The sequence below is a fragment of the Branchiostoma belcheri genome, unplaced genomic scaffold (assembly GCF_001625305.1).
Source record: "Branchiostoma belcheri isolate BF01 breed outbred unplaced genomic scaffold, Haploidv18h27 scaffold38, whole genome shotgun sequence".
NCBI classification, from domain to species: Eukaryota; Metazoa; Chordata; class Leptocardii; order Amphioxiformes; family Branchiostomatidae; genus Branchiostoma; species Branchiostoma belcheri.
The window spans coordinates 2,135,751-2,154,674 of NW_017803998.1; the positions used below are offsets into that span (position 1 = coordinate 2,135,751).

Consider the following 18,924-nt stretch of genomic DNA (forward strand, 5'->3'; position numbering starts at 1 on the left):
GGGGGGGGGTCGTTCAGGGTCTTTGAAATCTGTACTGTTTTCTGATTGCATATAGACAACATAGCCGGCCTGGTTGAATTACCCCCGTTTTTAGAACTGGGCTATTAAATCAGAAAACAGCTGAAGACCACCAAACCCCCAGTTCTATAAGCCTGCTACAGAGGCTACTGAGACCCAACCTTGTCAGGCTTTCATCACGCATCAACAGTTGGAGCTAACAACAGCCTAAGAGGGCTGGCTTCTAGGCTGGTAACACTTAGAGCTAGTGATGCATACCGGTTCACTGGACTTGGATCCGGACTTGTAAGAATGTCAAGAACCGAGTCCGGACTTATTACCATAAAAGACCATTTCACATACCCCTTTTCTTTCCAAACCACCTAAAACCTTCCGTAGATTGTAAAATCTTTGCTACAAAATGAAGAAAACATTGCCATCGGGCATCGTCAAGTACCAGCCTCCATGTTATGTGGCCAAAGTTTCACCCAGACAACATTGCAAGGTTGCCAACATGCAATTATGTATACCCATGACTTGTGTATGCCATGGGTTTAGGTCCAGACTTACAAGTCCGGAACTGAACAGAACCTAAACCTCTGGACTTGAATCCGGACCTGAACCTAAATGTGACTTTAGGTATGCAGCACTATTCATCACACATCAACAGTTGGTGGAAACAAGAGCCTAACAGGGCTAGTATCTAGGCTAGTAACACTTAGAGCTACATCTTACTTTTCCCCCTGTAAGGCTGGCCGGGTACAAACTCAGCTGCTTCAGTCCACTTGCTCCAGGTGAACTTGGTGTCAGACGAGCTGGGAAGGGTCTGGTTCAGACCGGTTTCCTGGCTCTTGAGGTCCGTCAGTTTAAGAGAACTCTTCCTGTCTTTGCGTTGGAATGTGGGGCTAGGAGAGCGAGGTTCTTCTGGGGTTGATGAAACAGTCGATACATGGGCAAATCTGAAAATAGAAATTAAAAAAAAAAGATTATGAAAAACTTTTCTTTGACCCTTTGCTGACGTCACACGTGGGAAAAATCACGTGTCCACAGCATTTGGGTCAGATAGCTGAGGAAGACTGAGTGATTCAGTCGAAAACTTCTGGTGAGTCAAATTTTGAGTTGGAGAAAAGTTTAAGTTTTTCATAATGTAATTTACCAGCTCAGATGAACTTTCATGCTGATAAAAAAAAAGAGTTGGATTTTTAATCAATTCAACACTGAAGTTGGTGAAAGTGTATTTTTACCTCCATATACTGAGGTTTTGTTTTTATTGTGTTTGTGTGTGTTTGCATTTGTTTCAATATAGTTATTTTTACATGCTATATGTACATGTAGGTATGCAGGTCAGGGACATTGACAGGAAGTTAGGTCAATGGTCCCAGAAAAGATAATCTCATTTCCTGTTTTAAAATTCCTGCTACAAATACATACAATAGTAGATGCATGGCTGCTTCTTTGAATGAGCCAGTGGGAAAATGCATTCACAGAATTATTCAGTCAATAAGAATTTTGCAATTAAAGAAGAAATTCACAACAATTCGACAATATAGATTATCAGAAAGAGCTCACTGTAAGAAATGAAATCAGATGTTGTATGACTGAGAAATTTGCAACTAAAGCTCAATTCTTTTACAGATTCAATAGGTAACTGGTAAGCTAGTTTATTGATTTTTACGTGTATGATTGAATATTTCAGGAGGTATGAGATCTTTGAACTCTAGTTTTACCTGCACTTGTCCCCAAAAGCACACTGGTTCTTCAGGAAAAAGCGGCACACGGGCGGAGCCTTGTTTGCCTGGTCATGTGAGTACCTACAGGAGTCACCATATCTGCATATACCGCTCACAAAGTACCTGCAACAGAGCATATAATGTATACAGTATTTATATACAATGTAACGTTATATACTATTAGATACTGTAAAGTAGTGTTCAAGTCAGCATCCATCTTTCCTTCATTTACAGCTAGCTGTGTATCTAAAGAAATTTTAGGTACAGGCACACGTTAGTCTACCAAAAAAATTGCCCCTAAAATTAAAATGCAAGACCACAGAAGAAAAAATCAATGCTTAAGTTACAGTAACTGGGTTTGAATTTCAGATAATTCAAAACAACACGTTATAACGTTAGGGTATTAAATTTTCATGCAGGAAGCATACAATTTGAAAACATCAGGCCTAACAGTTGTAGGGATCAGTGAGTGAGATTCAGAAAAAAAGAAGCCATGAGAAGACCACAGCACATCTGCGTGCAAAAATATGTGTGGTATCAAGGAGTTCCACGGTTCGAGTTTTAAACCATGCAATTTGGATTTTAAAAACTGCAGGTATTTGGAGATAGGACGACACAGGAAGAACGAAAATTAGGAAAAATCCACTCAGAGGCTATAGATCTGAAGTTAGGTAATGCCAGGAAGTCTTTGGTCGCAAGAAAAACCTTGAAATACCTGCACAGCACAATTATGTAAAGTTCCTGCAATGTTTCAGTTTTACATACAAATAGCTATTGATTGAAAAAAAATATGCAGCTAACTGTTAGATAGTTGTAGGGCAACGAATCACTAAAAATCAGCCAAAACGCCTAAGTTTTTACAGATCCAGGGTTAGCTAGTGCCCAGCAACCTTTGATGGCCAGATTTTATCGGAAAAACCTTGAAATACCTGCACAAAACCTGCCGGGTCCAAGCCTGTTCCCGCGCGCCCGCCGCCGCCATGTTTCCTTGGGTGCCCCGCCGCCTGACTCTCCTCTCCCCGCGTACCCGGGGACCACTGGCCGGCAAACCTGGACATGTACACCGTACGGACCGGCCCGCTAGCTGGGTCGGACAGGAGCGATGTTACACACAATCCATGTACTTCTGTTCTTGTCCTGTCTTCTTTTCTTGTGATCTAGGCGGAGGTTTGCAACAGTGCCCGGGTGTTAAAGGGGGTTAGAGGTTACGGGTCAGGTCACGTGTTGAGTTTGGGCCAGGCCAAGTCAGTTTTACGGATCATGTCTAAAAGAATCTAAAATTTGATGCAAGTGTGCGAAAAAAATCGTTTCAAGGTTTATGGTTACATTTTATGGCAACATATTTTCCAGTGGGGTTGGTGGAAAAAAGGGTCCAGTCGGGATGTACCTGGGGTATCTGGGAAGGAAACCTGGACATGTACACCGTACGGACCGGCCCGCTAGCTGGGTCGGACAGGAGCGCTGTTACACACAATCCATGTACTTCTGTTCTCGTCCTGTCTTCTTTTCTTGTGATCTAGGCGGAGGTCTGCAACAGTGCCCGGGTGTTAAAGGGGGTTAGAGGTTACGGGTCAGGTCACGTGTTGAGCTTGGGCCTGACCAAGTCAGTTTTATGGGTCATGCCTAAAAGAATCTAAAATTTTGATGCAAGTGTGCCAAAAAAAATCGTTTCAAGGTTTATTTTTACATTTTATGGCAACATATTTTCCAGTGGGGTTGGTGGAAAAAAGGGTCCAGTCCGGATGTACCAGGGGTATCTGGGCCAGAAACCCCAGATTTGAGTTTTGGCCTGACCAAGTTTTGTTTGTTTGTTTTATGGTTTTAGTTCAAGTCAGTTTTATGTATTGAACTATTCAAGAGAATTTAAATTTGATGCAACTGTACCCCAAAAAAGAATCATTTTAAGGTTATGGCATATGGCATATATTTTATGGCAACATATTATAAGGAGGGGTTGGTGGAAAAAAGGGTCCAGTCTGGCTGTACCCGAGGTAAAATCATGTACTAGTGCCCATGGAAGAAAGCAATAAAATTGCAAGCAGTCTCACTGATGTGTGTATTGAAAAGAAAGCATGTATTTTATCAAGGACCTCCTTGATGTTATTTAACCTTGAGTGATCTTACTCATTCCATAATTTTTAAGATGTTCTGATTTAAACTTCTCACACAAAGGACTTCAGTGAAGTGTATTTTATTATCTGAATGTGAACACATAGAAGACATGCAAATTCTCACTTTCATGCGAAATTTCATCTAAATAATTGCAGGTGGCAACAAATACATGTACATACATTTTACTGTGAAGGAATTTTTGTTCTGTTCATGTAGCCAAGTAACGTTTTGTCTTCACAAATACATGTACTACAATGATCATATATCATATGAATGTATAGTGTGATGATTTTACAGTAGAGAAGACACTGCGTTTTCTTTAATTAACATTTTAAGATTCAGTACATTTTCACCAACATATTCTCCAGCTATAGTCTAATAAAAAAAAAACTTAGTATACTTTACTAAAACAAGACCATAACAATTTCCATTCCGTAATTGTCTTCACCAAATCAAAAACTTTTAACAGCATGTATAGTCCCTGACATCTTCTTTGATTATGTCCCTGAGAATTCTTTTTCCTAAGTCGTAGATTCTTCTGCGTTGGAAGTGGACTTGTTCCTTTCTAGTGTCTCCACCTGGAATAAAAATATCATATCTCAGGTTAATAATTTAGGGAGAAAAGATGCTACATGCATTAGGCCACACCAATTTAATTTCTTGGTTAACGGATTTTTATAGAAAAATAATGGAGCGGGCAGGCGAAAAAAATAAAAAAATAAAAACAGGCCTAGGCATCCTATTATGGCCCAAAATGGTACGATAGGAGCCATGAAGTCAACACACCAGGCTGGGTCAAAATTTAAACAATGAATTTTGAAATTTTAATGATACCACTGCATTGAAAGATGGAATAACTGTAACAACTAGGAAGAAAAAGACTGTTTTCAACTGTTCAGGGCAAAATATGAGCATTTTGCAGTTAATTCTGAATTTTTATTTTTATTTGCAAATCAGAAAAAAATGAAGCGGGCAAATCCGTTAACCAAGAAATTAAATTGGTGTGGCCTTATAGTAACATAGTTCAGTACCTAGAGGTAATCTTGGCTTAAGCAAAATTGATTTTAAACACAAAAGGTAATGTTTGCAAAGAAACTGCATAATGTTTAGTTTCATGTGTGGATGGTCTGCCATAACAAACTACAGTTCTGGTCATTCTTACTCAAACACATTCATACACATACATGTAGGGTGACCAGCCCCTCCAATTCTGACACTTGCTACATAATGTATTCTAACACCACAGGGTGTCTGCTACAGCACCATTCACCATGGTGACAAATGTCTGGACTAGGTCATTAACCCTAATTGATTGGAGGAGAAAGAGTAGAAGAAGAAGAAGAAACAGAGCAAAAACCATTATGTTTTCATTCTGAGAAGATAAAAAAAAAGCTTGTTTATAACATCTGTGTCCATTATATCATCAGGGTCCATATATCGCCACTTTGAGAAACAGTGTACTTAAAGATATTTTTACTGCAACATCCTTTTGGTATGTGCTCCTTCACACATCAAATGTACATACCTTAGGGTATGTTGCAGTAAAAATATCTTAAAGCACACTGTTTCTCAAGGTAGTGATATTATGGACCCTGGTGATATTATGGACACAGATGTTACCTGTTTGTCTATGGCCCTGAACTGCCACGTCCAGGCCACGTTGTACAGAAACTGGCGCAGGTCGAAGCGGTTGTCGTCGGGGCTGTAGTTTTCAGCGTGGACCGACGGAGTCAGGGTGGTCATCTTGTGGCGGTTGATGGAGTATGACCTGAAGAAATGTTTCACTTTTCCTGCGACCTGAAATTATTGAAGAACCACAATAACATCATTATTTATTGCAAATTCGTGCCTGAAAGCTATTGATTATAATTGACATTTTATAATAATAAGTGTCATGTTAAATACATTAAAAATATATAGCATATGACTATCATCATACAAATAGGAACTCTAAAGCTTAGTACACAATGTAGTTGGGTTTTGAAACTTGGCGACCTTCAACCTATCAAACAATTTTGCCAAAGGTCATTGACAGAGTAACATCAACTTTATGAAAATATTGCCAGATCTTCAAAAATAGTTTCCAGAGCAAATCCTACTGTAATGTAAATGCATTTACTTTCATGATGGTTTCATTTTGCAAAAGGAGGCTTTGCTCATGTTTGAATTTCATTTTTTGAACAATTTTGTGGTATTGTAGAAAGACAAAACACATCTTCGGGTGTTACGATTTTACTGTGAAAAATTAAACTACCACAAACATTTCAAGACTAGCATTTGAGAGAAACTTTTCACACAGACCTGTGCAGGACTGCAGGTGTTCTTCCATGTGTGGATGAGTTTACAGAACATACTGTAAGGTCCACACTTCATCATCTTACGCAGACGGCCGTACGTCGACAGTTCCTCATACGACATCCCCATGTCCTCCTGCGGGAAACAAGGGTTAAAATGTTGAAAAAAAACTCATTTTATGTTCTTAACCTTTCTCATGCTAAACTAGATATTATCTGTGTAGCAATACTAAAGCTAATAAAAAAGGTGACCTGCCCTGATGTGGTGTGTGTGGTATAATAAGGTTTCTATAACAATTAAACCATCGAGTGAGCAAAGCGAACAAATAGGTTTATGAGTGATTCATTGCTATGTCATTAGTTGTAATACATTAAGAATCTAATTTCTATCTGCAGCTGCATTTTGTATCACTAACATTTGAATGCTTCTGCAAAAAAAATTGAAATCAGTTTTAGATCATATCTAGTTACTTACCTACCATTGTCAACACGTTCCAATGCTTTCCAGATTTATATATATATAAGAGGGAGTAACAAAAATACCATGATACCTCATCAGTTTGGGCAATCTGGCCTTCAGCTAGGGGCTCTAGTTCAGCTGTGGGTGGGGCATCATATATTCTGAAAGAAAATGTGTCATTTTTACACATAGTAATCAACATTTTATTTGATCTTCATGCTCCTTATACTCAAATTTCCAAATTCCTCTTGGCACTGGTTGAACCTGAAATTTCAGACTCCTGGTAAGTACTGGGTATTTTGGGTTTTCATGACCACCACATTTCCTGTGTCTGACCTTTTGCCCTCCTGTCATTCTGCCTGTCAATCTTCCCCATCCATGTGTTGTTACCCCCCATTTCCTGTGTCTGATAATGCTAGAAGTAGTGCTGCATACCGGTTCACTGGACTTGGATCCGGACTTGTAAGAATGTTTAGGTTCAAGTCCAAAAAAACCTAAAAGTCAAGAACCGAGTGCGGACTTATTACCATAAATGACCATTTCACATACCCCTTTTCTTTCCAAACCACCTAAAACCTTCCATAGATTGTAAAATCTTTGCTGCAAAATGAAGAAAACATTGCCATCGGGCATCGTCAAGTACCCGCCTCCATGATATGTGGCCAAAGTTTCACCCAGACAACATTGCAAGGTTGCCAACATGCAATTTTGTATATGCCATGGGCTTAGGTCCAGACTTACAAGTCCGGAACTGAACCTAAACCTCTGGACTTGAATCCGGACCTGAACCTAAAATTGGGTTTAGGTATGCATCACTAGCTAGAAGTAACATTAACTGTGGTGTAGAACTCACTCCTTGAGTGCAGTGAAGCCAAACTTGTCCACACAGTAGCGAATGAAGGCTCTCAGGTCAGTCTTACTGATCCCACCAATGGGGTTGATATCTGCGCTGGAGCAGTCATACTTTGTCAGGTAGCCTCGTAAACTGGAGAGAAAAAAGACCAAAAAAAAGAGGACTTAACACCCTGTAAACAAACTATTTAGAGTTCTTGTGAATTTGTTGCTGATTCTGTACATATTCCACTGTTTTTTTTTTGTTGTTTTTTTTTAATTTAATTGGTATTTCGAAATACAAAAACATGTACAGACAAGACATGAACAAAGCAAAAAGTAATAACGTAATGGTAACAGAGAAATAATCCACGGATCCAAAAATACAATCGAGATAAAACAAGGATAACAGCAGAAAATGTACAAGCAGCATATTCCACTGTTACACAAAATGCAAAACTCAAGTTCCTAAGTTCTTTTCTGTACCAGCTTTCAGGGAGACCATTTTGACCTCCAATTCAACCTTCCTGTCAGTCTGTGGTTACAAAATTTCCCCCTGACTTCCATCACAGTTGACAAATGACAAGTCTAAATGTCTATTCTATTTCAAAATCATAATTCATGCATTTTGCAATCAAACATATACCGGTAGAAATTTGGAGTGAATCTTTTGAAGTACAGGTCAACTAAACAAATAATAAAATTCAATTCTACAACTAACAAAAAGGATTTATTTATTTATTTATTCATCTTAAGGACGTATGGGTTGTCCCTTCAGCCCCAAGGGGCTGATTTCCAAGGGAGCCCAATTACAATGACAAATAACATATAAAATACAAAAAGTAATATAACATAAATAAATTAACATAAATTATATAAAAATACAATAATAATCGATGGTCATTATGGTCATTATGGAGGTCAGAGGTCAAAATTCCAACTTAGGAAATAATAAAACATATGATAACTGAGAGGTCAAAATTCAAACTTAGGAAATAATAAAACATATGATAATAACTGAACGTAGAAGTAATGAATCATATAAACAAATCAATCAAAGTAATGAAACGTAACAAATCATCGTTGTCAGTAAATCGTCATTAGGTAATCAGGTGTCAGATCGGTTCAGTTTTCAACCTGTCTTTAAAAGCTTTAAGTGTGGGTGCTAGTCTCAAGTTACAGTTTAGTGAGTTATAAGTTACTGTTGCTCTGTATGCAAAGGTACGTTGACCTGCTTTTGATGTGTAATTGGGTCTGTGTAGGAGATGTGATTGTCTAGTGTGATAATTATGGATCTGGTTATTATAATTAAACGTGTTGAGTAGATAACTTGGGGCTAATCCATGGAGACATTTGTACACCATGACACAGACATGGCGTGTTCTTCGGACTTGCAGTTGACTCCATCCAAGTGCCTGGTGCAGTTCCCCCACATTAGACCTCGCGTCGCTTCGTAGGACGATTCTAGCAGCCCTGTTCTGCAAAACTTGTAGTCGCTGCTTGTAGGTTGTACTACAGTTGTCCCACACAACATCGCAGTATTCAATTAGTGGTAGAGCAAAGGTTTTATACAACATATTGGCAACATTAGTACAGAGATAAGGCCGCAGTCGCCTTAATAAACCAAGGCGCTGTGCCATCTTACTACACACCATATCCGAGTGGTTACTATAGCATAGGCTCGCATCAAGTAAGACTCCCAGATACTTATAGCAAGTAACCCTCTCTAAAGCATTGTCATGAATCTTAATCATCAAATTGGGAGAAGATTTGATCTTCATAATGGATCCCATTAACATCCATTTGGTCTTTGTAATATTGAGTGTTAGTCGATTTGATTTGAACCAGTATGATATCTGTTTGAGCTCCAAATTTAGTGTACTTTCTATGCATCTGGGATCATTGCTTGCACAGAATATAGCTGTATCGTCAGCATACAGAGTTATTTTACTGTTGGTGATGGCCTCAGGAAGATCATTAATAAATAAGTTGAACAGTAGGGGCCCTAGGATTGAGCCTTGGGGTACCCCAATGGAAATAGGTAAGGGGTCAGAAGTGCAACCATTGAGTGAAACCCTCTGCTGTCGATTCGTGAGATAATTTGAAAACCAATCCAATTCAGTACCCTGTAAGCCAATCCAGTTTTGAGGAAGACAGGATAGAGAGGGTGTGTATGTAGGAAATCTGTTTACCTCTCGTCCACATTAGATGACCCCAGAACCAGTAGCCCCCCTGGTCGGCCCTGTGCCCACAGAGACAACTGGGCAAACAGATACGCCAGCACCATTCGCAAACGGGCCTGCAATAATGACAAAATTGTCAACATTTGACTCCTATTCCAACAGGACTCCTCATATTTTGGACACATATAATATTAATCAAAACCATATTTGCATAATCAATAAACTTCAATTCATCAAAACGTATCATAAACTCTAGATATTTTACAGAGGTATGAAATCTTTGAGCTGTTCTTGAAGATGAAACTGTTGTAATATTTGACAGTACCTGTACATTCTGTAAAGCCAGGTTCTCTCTAGGACTTCCGCCGTGAACTTTGAACTTCGGTATGACAGCCGTGACGGCTGTGAAGATGCCGATCACAGCACTGACAGCTGTGTCTATCTGGATCGACTGGTGACAACTACACAAAATATATGAAAGACACAAATTTTCTTTTACAATTATTTCTACATTGTGTTCTCTAAAGTTTGTACTGTATTATGCTTTGAATAATACAAGTACTCATTATTGAAGATTGTGTTTTGAATTATGCTAACTTAGAGATTGATATTAAAAGTTTCTTTAAAATTTCATCAAATATCATGTACATTTTATGGTAAAAATTTGCTGTACTATATGCTTGAAAGATGATATGCAATTTCTCAAGTTCTTGGCTGCATCAATTTTTGTAGGACCACAATGTCATTATAACTGCTATGTAAGCTGTTGTTTTACAGTGTGTGCCCCTTAATTTCTAAGGATAGTGGTCATTAGGTCAAATGTACTGTTCTCAATGTTGTGCACCCCACCTAGTGATTTACATAAAAACTGCAGTCTTGGTGTTTCTCCTGAACAAGGAGGAACCAATGAGGTATAACATGCCCGTAGCCAGGTGGGGTTCGCCACAAGGCTCAAAGGTCCACTTTTTGGTCCACGTTTTATGAAAAGGTCCCCTTTTTTGGTCCACTTTTTATGTTAAGGTCCAAGATTTTTCTTGAAAAGATGGACTGGAATCGTAGAAGAACTGCTCCCTTTGTCATTGCATAAAAATTTATCTCTGATTTTTTTTTCTGATTTTTTCTTGAAAATCCTCTCAAAAACGCACGAAATGCCATTTTAGAAGGTTCATTTTTCAAACTTTTCCGGGGGAGCATGCCCCCGGACCCCATAGGAACCTCGGCGCTCGAGGTCCCCTCTAGCAGTGGGAACAACCCCCCCATTCAAAATCCTGGCTACGGGCATGTATAATCAACGGACCTGCCGATTTGTTCTGCTAACTTCTGTGCCCTGTTCCTGGTGGTTTCTGAGGAGTTCTCGCTGGCCATGTAACATGTCACAAAGATCCGTCCTGCCAGATCCCTGGGATTCTGAGGGACGTAATCTGGATCTCCAACTATCCTCTTCACATCTGAGAGGACCTGGGGATCTGGAATAAGCAATTTCATAGGATAAATTTAGGCTGTTTAAATTCAGAATGAGCACACAGGGTACATTACTGACAGAGGATAATGTACAGTGTTGGCAAAAACATTTCACATAAAAATTTACAGAATCAAATCTATTTTTGGTGTTTAATTCCTGACCTAAGAGGAACTAGAAAAGTAAAATTTGCAAAGCAAATGCATAATGTTTACCTTCAGACATGGTCTGCTCTGTTAATTCTTTCTCAAACACATTCACATACATGTACTACTACATGTAGTATATGGTGACAGGAGCAGAGCAGACCATGAAATTGCAACATTATGTAACCCAACACCAGTCACCATGGTGACAGACGTCAACAAATCATGTCATTGGCCAGGTCAGAGGTTAGTGTTTGGAGAAGAAGAGGAAATTGAGTAAAAACAATATGTTTTCCTTCGGTAAACATAAATATAGAAATATAGAAGGCATGCTTTGAAAGTGGAAACATCTATGTGAGACTATCTGTATCCATTTCACTAATCTTAAAAGAGGGAGACTTTTGTTTAAATAATACCCATTGGCAATCATGTGGAGATTACACATAAAAATGTAGATTGTTAAGAATGCATAGCTCTGTTAGTTCAGATTCCTTTTCTTGTTCTCCTATTTTGCTGTCAGCATTAACATGTACCCTTCTTGAGTCTTTGCTAATTATACTCTTGCTATTGGTGAAAGTTTACAAAACAAAACAAAAAGTATGACTGTAGAACAAAAACCAACAATGACTACAGCACTTACTCCCATTGCTGACAGCGTGACAGACCAGATGACACATGGATGACACGATACAGGCCGTGGAAGAACTGTCAATACCTCCACTCAGGGGAAGGAAGAAACCTCCCTACAGATATTATTTAAGAATGGAACATTGGAGATTAGAACAATGGAAGAAGATTGGTCTTTTAGTATGCCTAAAATGTACATTTAGGTAACATCTAATACTTCAGCTATAGTTTTGTTAAGTACTGGTTCATTATGTCAATGTGTACCTCTGTTCTCTTGATATATAATGTATAAGCATGTTGGCAGAACATACTACACCTACATGAAACTCGTAATGTATTGTGCACAGCACTTTGGCAGAACGTCTCATGTAAGGTCGTATTTGGGTATATAAGGTTAACATCCCGTCTCTAGTTTCCAAATGTTATGTCAGAAAACATATCCTCCACAACAAGCAACATGATGACCAAACATCCAACGAAAACCGTGAAATTCAGGGTTTTGCGCAGGCGCATTACGTTCTGCCGACGTGCTCAATGTATGAATCACTTACTAGTATTCTCTATTTTCTGTCTGGTTTGAGCCCATTTTTTTTTTTAAAGTTTAAATTAAACCAAATTTAACGTCATTTTTCCCCAACCAGGGGTTACACGTGCTTGCACCAAGTACAAGTCTTTTTTTGAAGCAGGATTTTTACGGCTGGATGCTCTTCCTAACGCCAACCCAAACCCTAGTAGGGCCTGGGATCCCTCTAACTGATATTGGCTAATTTTTTGCCCTGACCTGTCCACTTCTCCTGAGGTAGTCCCAGAGCCAACAGGCAGGGGCTAACGCTATCTCCTCCTCGGGGCTGTGGTACCTCCAGTCTACCGGCTCGTATGACGGCAGGAAGATGTCATCATCTTTAGACAGGGAGAAATCCACCTGCACTCTGGGGTAGGACTCTGACTGGGCTGCCTGGGACAGAAAAAGAAACAATTGTACTAATTCCTGATTTTTTCACTGTTCTCTTATGTTATTACTTATTGGTTTATTTGTATCAACATATCAACAACATATCTCGCAGCCTTGACATACAGGGCTGAATTCTGATGTTTGTTTACAATATAAATCATTAATAGTAGGGAAATACAAATTACAATCATATCGGAATCTACAGATTAATATATAACATGTTCATTGTTTTCATGGTCATTTTTGTACTGTGAGCTTATCATTACTATTATCAAATCATTTTGTCTCTCTGCAAACCCCTCCTTCCACTTGCCATCACTTGAAAATGTCCATTTTCCTCAGACTGTGAAATTTTGCTACCATGAAGACAAAAGTGATTCACAGTTACCAAAACCTTGTCTAAGGATCCAAAACATTGTATCTTATTGGTACCGGGATGTCTAACCTTCATTGACATGCCTTCAACTGTGTCTAAGTCTACATCTAGCTAGGAGCATCTAAAAGGAATGCAATGTTATCAGAACTGTAAAACATTAACACTGATTTATGTCATCTTTATGTTTACTTTTGTATTATGTTTTATGAGCAGCGGATTCACATAAGCACAACAAGTGCTTCCTATCCAATGCTCAAAAATCCATGTGAATAAAATAAATAAAATAAAATATAAACACTAATTCAAGACTGTAGAAAAACATTGCCGATGTCCAGGAGTATCACAACTAAAGGTGGTTTAACAAATTTTATGCAAACAAACGAGCAAACTGACAGCCCGCGCCCTGGACGCGAAGTTCCCGCGGTAACTCCTGACGTCCTCCAGGTCCAGCGTGGCGGTCAGAACTTCCACATCGTCCAGCGAGAACTGCGAGCCCTGAACCACGAAACTCCCGTTGATGGCGATCATGGAACACCCGTCATAGTACAGACGGTCTCCGTCACAACCCTTCTGGTTCGCAAACAGGTAGATACCCCCGCACTGTATAGTGTAATATAATAATTTATTAAAAAATGTACATAAGATGCTGTATGTATTGTTTGCGTTTCTATGTTTGTACCGTTGTTTTCTATGGGTGAAATACCTAAAATAAAGACATTCATAATCAAAGTAAGAAGGTGGAATTAAAAACACCCATGCAGTTCCAGATCTAGTCGTTAGGGGGCCCAAACTTATGTCACTCCTTTCTGAGATCTTGGAACACCCGTCATAGTACAGACGGTTGCCGTCACAGCCCTTCTGGTTCGCAAACAGGTAGATACCTCCACACTGTAACAGTACATTGTACATGTAAGAAGGTAGAATTAAAAATGCCCCTGCAGTTCCATAGCTAACTGTTAGGGGGCCTCTACACTGCCGTAGTACAGATGGTCACCGTCACAGCCCTTCTGGTTCGCAAACAGGTAGATACCTCCGCACTGTAACAGTTATCAAAGTATACATGTATGTAAGACGGTAGAATTAAACAGAATTAAACCCCTGTAGTTCCAGAGCTAGCTGTTAGGGGGCCCAAACTTATGTCACTCCTTTCTGAGCAGAATAGCTATCTGCCCTCTGAATTCCACGACCCTTGCATGTCCATATCCCAAGTTCTGCTGCAGTGCCATCACAAGCCACCAGGGGACCTAAAATCTTATCATTTTTAGGTCTCATCAAGACCTACCAAATTTACATTTGCGGAAGTTTGTTCATATTCACCTTAGCCGTGGCTGACTTGACCAGGTCCACTCGTACGTACGCCTTCCTCAGACTGAAGTGACTGCCGCTGGCGTTGGTGAAGATCTCCACTCCATCCAGGCTCTGGGCTATATGGGAACTAAAAAAACACAAAAAAAGGAAATCAATGATCCCATGATATATTTACAGATTTTGTGAATTTTTCACTGATATGTGATGTATTTTGCCCCTGGCTCCTATATATGGTAACAAACAAGCATGTAGCAGGAGATTGAAGACAGGATATGAGATAACCTTTTTCTGGGACCTTTGACCTAATTTCCTGTGCCCAGCATGCAGAAATAACTATGTATCCCGGGATACACTAACAGACACATTGAAAAGTTATTGATTTTGCATATTACTTCAATCTTAGATATGTACATTAATCATGTCTCAGCAATAAAAACATGGACAGCGATATAAAGTTGTGCATGTGCCCTAGACATAATAACAGCTACAATGTACAATGTACGTGTACTATCTTACATTGTACTTCTATGACTTGAACATTACCTGGATGGAGCCCAGAGTTCTTCACAAGTCTCACTGCCAATACAGGTGTCTCTGGTGGAAATAACTGCATCTCCGAACGGAACAGTTTTCTAGGGAAGAACGTAAGTATATTTTTTTATGATAGATAACCTTTATTGCACGTTCATGCCCTATCGGACTAATAAGTACAGGTAAACAGATGAAAAGATATATACTGTACATGTTTGTAGTACAAACAGGACTACGTACATACTGATACTAATCTAACTACATCAGCTCTAAAACTATATTTACTATACAATATTTAACAGTCAATATTTAATACTACATATGAATACCAATAGTATAATAACATTATCACACACGCAGGTAAGAAGTAAACACCTGGCATACCTGTCCTGTTATGGAACTGATCATTCTGGGTAGGAAATATTCCTCCACCTGTCTGTGGACAGTAAAGATGAGTCAAATATGAATTATTGCACAATAATTTGCATATTTATAGAAGTACGCTGATGCAAAAACGTTTGAATTTCGAGATTTCAATATTCAGGGATGTATTTGGGTTTTCGTGAATTTCAAGTTCATAGTCCTTCAGACAGTGTTTTCAATAATGCAATGGAGCTGTGGAGGAGATTGTGCAAAGTATGATGTAATTCAATCAGGCATTACACAACTTCCTGAATTCCTCCAAATACCACCCACTAACCCCCACCCAGAAGGCTTTATCTTCCTTTCAATCAAAATCACCTCCCACCCACCATGCAACTAAAGAAATTAGGACATACAGAGAGACAAATCCACAACTCAGCCACCCAAAACAATATTTCTCTAACTGGAAGAAAAATATTAAATTAAAATATTAAATATACCTTTGTTTCATCCAGCGAGTAAACCATCTTTCTTCTCGGTAGTTTCCATCATTGCACAGGTGCATCTTTGGACGAATCAGAAGGATCTTCCTGTAAGAAAGAATCATCAACAACCTTGAGTAAAGATGTTTCCACCCCTGAGCAGTTGCCAAAAAACATGCCTTCACAAGACATCGTGAAAATGTACCTTCTTTGATATTTGATAAAAGTGTCATCTTTTCAGACTTACTTGTTTAAGAAGATGACTCGGCAGTTGTAGAGCACGTTCTTATGCATGATGGGCCTGTAAGGTAAATAAAAAAATCTTTTCACATTGAGTGTATTCAATGAATGTTCTTAAAATTCCTACATTTGATCACTATCCCCCAAACCTAAAACAGATTAGATACATCAGATCTGTTGAAACCTTCTATATCAAATACATCTGTAGAGTTAACATTAATATTCAAATTAAGTACTATAAATCTTGAAATAATTGTGGGGGGTTTTATTTTATTTTAACAGGTTTTCTAGTGAGTCTCCACAGTAAAATCTTGACAGAGAAAATAAAGAGTTTTCCTACTACAGAATTGTTCAAAAATTACAAACTTAAACCACCACAACAACATTCTTTCCCCCTCTACATGTACGTCTAACTGCCAAATTAAGTCCTGGCAAAAATTACTGAATTTACAATGATTATACTCATCGTCTGATCTTCCTTACATGCCGACATCACAGATGATGTCCTGAGTGACAGGAGACTGGAGTAACATGGCCAACACCTCAAAACTGTGCAGCAGGGTGTCACCTTCGTAGAAATGGTCGGAACAACCATATCCACTGGAGAAGGACAATTATCATACATTCATTACTACTAAAATACTAGTATATCACTCGACAAATAAGATCAGTGAAGACCAGGACACAACAGGCCTTCTCTCCTACAAGTATCAAGGTATTATATTAATTAAGGTATCAAGGATATGGTGACAAGCATCATGATATTTTGCACTATCTTGTAATGTAGACAAGAAATCAGAGATTTCAAACTTCCAAGAAGAATTTGAGGCTTCCTGAATTCCCCCATGTCGATCTCTAATTCCTGCTGGGGTCCGACCTTGTGACCTCCTGCCTGTCAATCTCCCCCACCCATGGGGTGTCATATATATACTCTAGGCAAAAAAAACAAACCCCACAGCTCAACCCCAAAAGCAATACTTCCATACCCAGAAGTATTATATTAGGTGCATTGTAAAGTTTAAAGCTGGACTTACCATATCTCCAGCTCAGAGCCTAATCTGTAGGCTGCATTCTTTTTCTTAGCAATTTCAATGCCTGGAAAACGTAAAGAACATATGAAGACTCTCCGCCCGCCACCTTACGAGTCTGGCTCCCAGGGTACTAAAACACTTAACGTTAAACAGACAAAATATGCTTTTCTTTTTTTAGCAAAAATCAACATAAGCACTAGCCACAAAGAAGAAATCAGAAATTTCAGACTTCCACGGAAGTACACAACCCTCAGCTTCCTGAATTCCCCCACGTAACGTTACTGGCTCCAGGTCAGAACTTTGCCCTCCTGTCATTCTGCCTGTCAATCATCCACCACCCACGTGATGTCAACCTACTGTCTGGACAAGTACACACACACGCACACACAAACCTACAGACATACTCCCTAAAAACAATACCAGGTACAATAAATCACCATAATATTAGCAAAGGCATATAAAATTATGTTTACATGTGACAGCTGTTTGTTTGGGGGAGGGGGGCGGTCAGACTATCTTGAAAATTTCCGCGAAAATAAAAGGTCTGTGGACACTTGATTCGTACTGAATGAGAAAAACTCACTTTCAAGTATTCTTTTTGAGTTTCCCTCGAAGTCCATGGCCCACTGGTTGAGGGAACAGGTCGCTAAAGTCACTTTTCGTCCCATGTTGTACAAGTTTCTTGTGTGTTGGTAGCAGGGGTCGAAGAGCACAGTATCAATCCGCGACCTTTCACCTAGAAAATAGTACGCACAAAAAATCCTTCAAAAAGTTACAGAATTTCTTTGAACGGTGATTTCGCAGTGTCAATTCGTCAAATAAAATCATATTGACAACCGAATATGAATTTATGGGGAGTGTTGTAAGATTCTTGTGTTGTATTACTGCGCGACGAATGTTGGACGAGTGAAGAGGCAGAAACTGCAGTACATCTGAACTCCGCATAGGGACGCCACTGATATGGCGTTTGACATCTGCTCTGTTCAATCAACTACACAGCTAGCCTCTACCAGGCTTGAGGGCACGGCTGGAATTATAGTAGAAATCGGCCCGAAATAGAGAGATAACACGCCGAGGGAGTTTAGCCATCCAGTTTACAGTTTGCCGACAAACTGTAAACTGGATGGCTAAACTCCCTCGGCGTGTTATCTCTCTATTTCGGGCCGATTTCTACTATAATTCCAGCCGTGCCCTCAAGCCTGGTAGAGGCTACTACACAGCTACAGGTGTCGCCGGGGCTGTGGGATCCAAACGTCCCGAATTCCATTCTATTTTTGGACTTCCGGACTTGAACTAGATCCAGGCATTCGGGGGAGAGACAATGTCAGCAAACGCTATTGTGTCAGCCAAATTTTCAACTTCTTTTGTTTCTCCCATAAAAAAGGGTGATAACTTTGCTAAAGCACACCTTAGTTGATGTTGCTGGTAATTTCATTATACAGTTGTGGTTTTGAATCACGTCACGCACTTGAACTAGATTCAGGTATTTAAGGAGACAATGCCAGCAAACTCTATTGTTTCAATCCAAGTGTCAACTTCTTTTGTTTCTCCCATAAAAAAGGGTGATCACTTTGCTTTGTTTTACAGTTGTGGTCCAGGCACTGACGCAAGACTGTACGTTTATCCTTCCAGTTTTGGCGCGTGTTCTTCTGTCCTCACTTGCCCTTTAATTTTCTGAGAAACCTTTATCCTCAATTCTCGCTAATTAGAATATTTCAAACGTGTAACGTTATATGGGTTGGACGTCTATACACAACGCAGTCTACAATCAGTATCAAGTATCCATCCATCCATTCATCCAT

At 39.4% G+C, this 18,924-nt stretch overlaps 2 protein-coding genes across 2 annotated transcripts in view; both read right to left on the bottom strand.

The window, feature by feature from the left end:
* Positions 1–3,287, bottom strand: part of LOC109476531 (probable E3 ubiquitin-protein ligase makorin-1) — an 8,451-nt gene extending 5,164 nt beyond the window's left edge. The window contains exons 1-4 of the mRNA XM_019777514.1: positions 3,137–3,287; positions 2,657–2,777; positions 1,725–1,850; positions 733–956 (exon numbers count right to left, since the gene is read on the bottom strand). Coding sequence (XP_019633073.1) covers positions 733–956; positions 1,725–1,850; positions 2,657–2,709 — 403 coding nt within the window. The 5' untranslated portion in view covers positions 2,710–2,777; positions 3,137–3,287. The remainder of the gene's footprint in view (positions 1–732; positions 957–1,724; positions 1,851–2,656; positions 2,778–3,136) is intronic.
* A 744-nt stretch (positions 3,288–4,031) lies between these two features.
* Positions 4,032–17,843, bottom strand: LOC109476573 (glutamine-dependent NAD(+) synthetase-like). Its single transcript, XM_019777558.1, has 19 exons — positions 17,706–17,843; positions 17,126–17,186; positions 16,575–16,691; positions 16,099–16,152; positions 15,870–15,959; positions 15,391–15,442; positions 15,019–15,107; positions 14,485–14,602; positions 13,561–13,767; positions 12,621–12,794; positions 11,853–11,955; positions 10,905–11,073; positions 9,933–10,068; positions 9,617–9,723; positions 7,447–7,578; positions 6,685–6,754; positions 6,141–6,269; positions 5,460–5,636; positions 4,032–4,417 (listed from the first exon to the last, which is right to left on the bottom strand). Exons 1-19 carry the CDS (start codon positions 17,788–17,790, stop codon positions 4,361–4,363), a joined length of 2,127 nt encoding a protein of 708 aa, XP_019633117.1. The 5' UTR covers positions 17,791–17,843; the 3' UTR covers positions 4,032–4,360.
* Between the last annotated feature and the right edge of the window lie 1,081 nt (positions 17,844–18,924).

What these genes read in the sequence shown, in the direction of transcription:
- LOC109476573 (XM_019777558.1), bottom strand. Translation starts at nt 17,790, where the DNA reads ATGGGACGAAAAGTGACTTTAGCGACCTGTTCCCTCAACCAGTGGGCC. An exon ending in TCGCGTCCAGGGCGCGGGCT is followed by an intron (nt 12,795 to 13,560) that starts GTCAGTTTGCTC and finishes TTTCTGTCCCAG; the next exon opens with GCAGCCCAGTCAGAGTCCTA. An exon ending in ACACCTGCAGTCCTGCACAG is followed by an intron (nt 5,637 to 6,140) that starts GTCTGTGTGAAA and finishes CAATAATTTCAG; the next exon opens with GTCGCAGGAAAAGTGAAACA.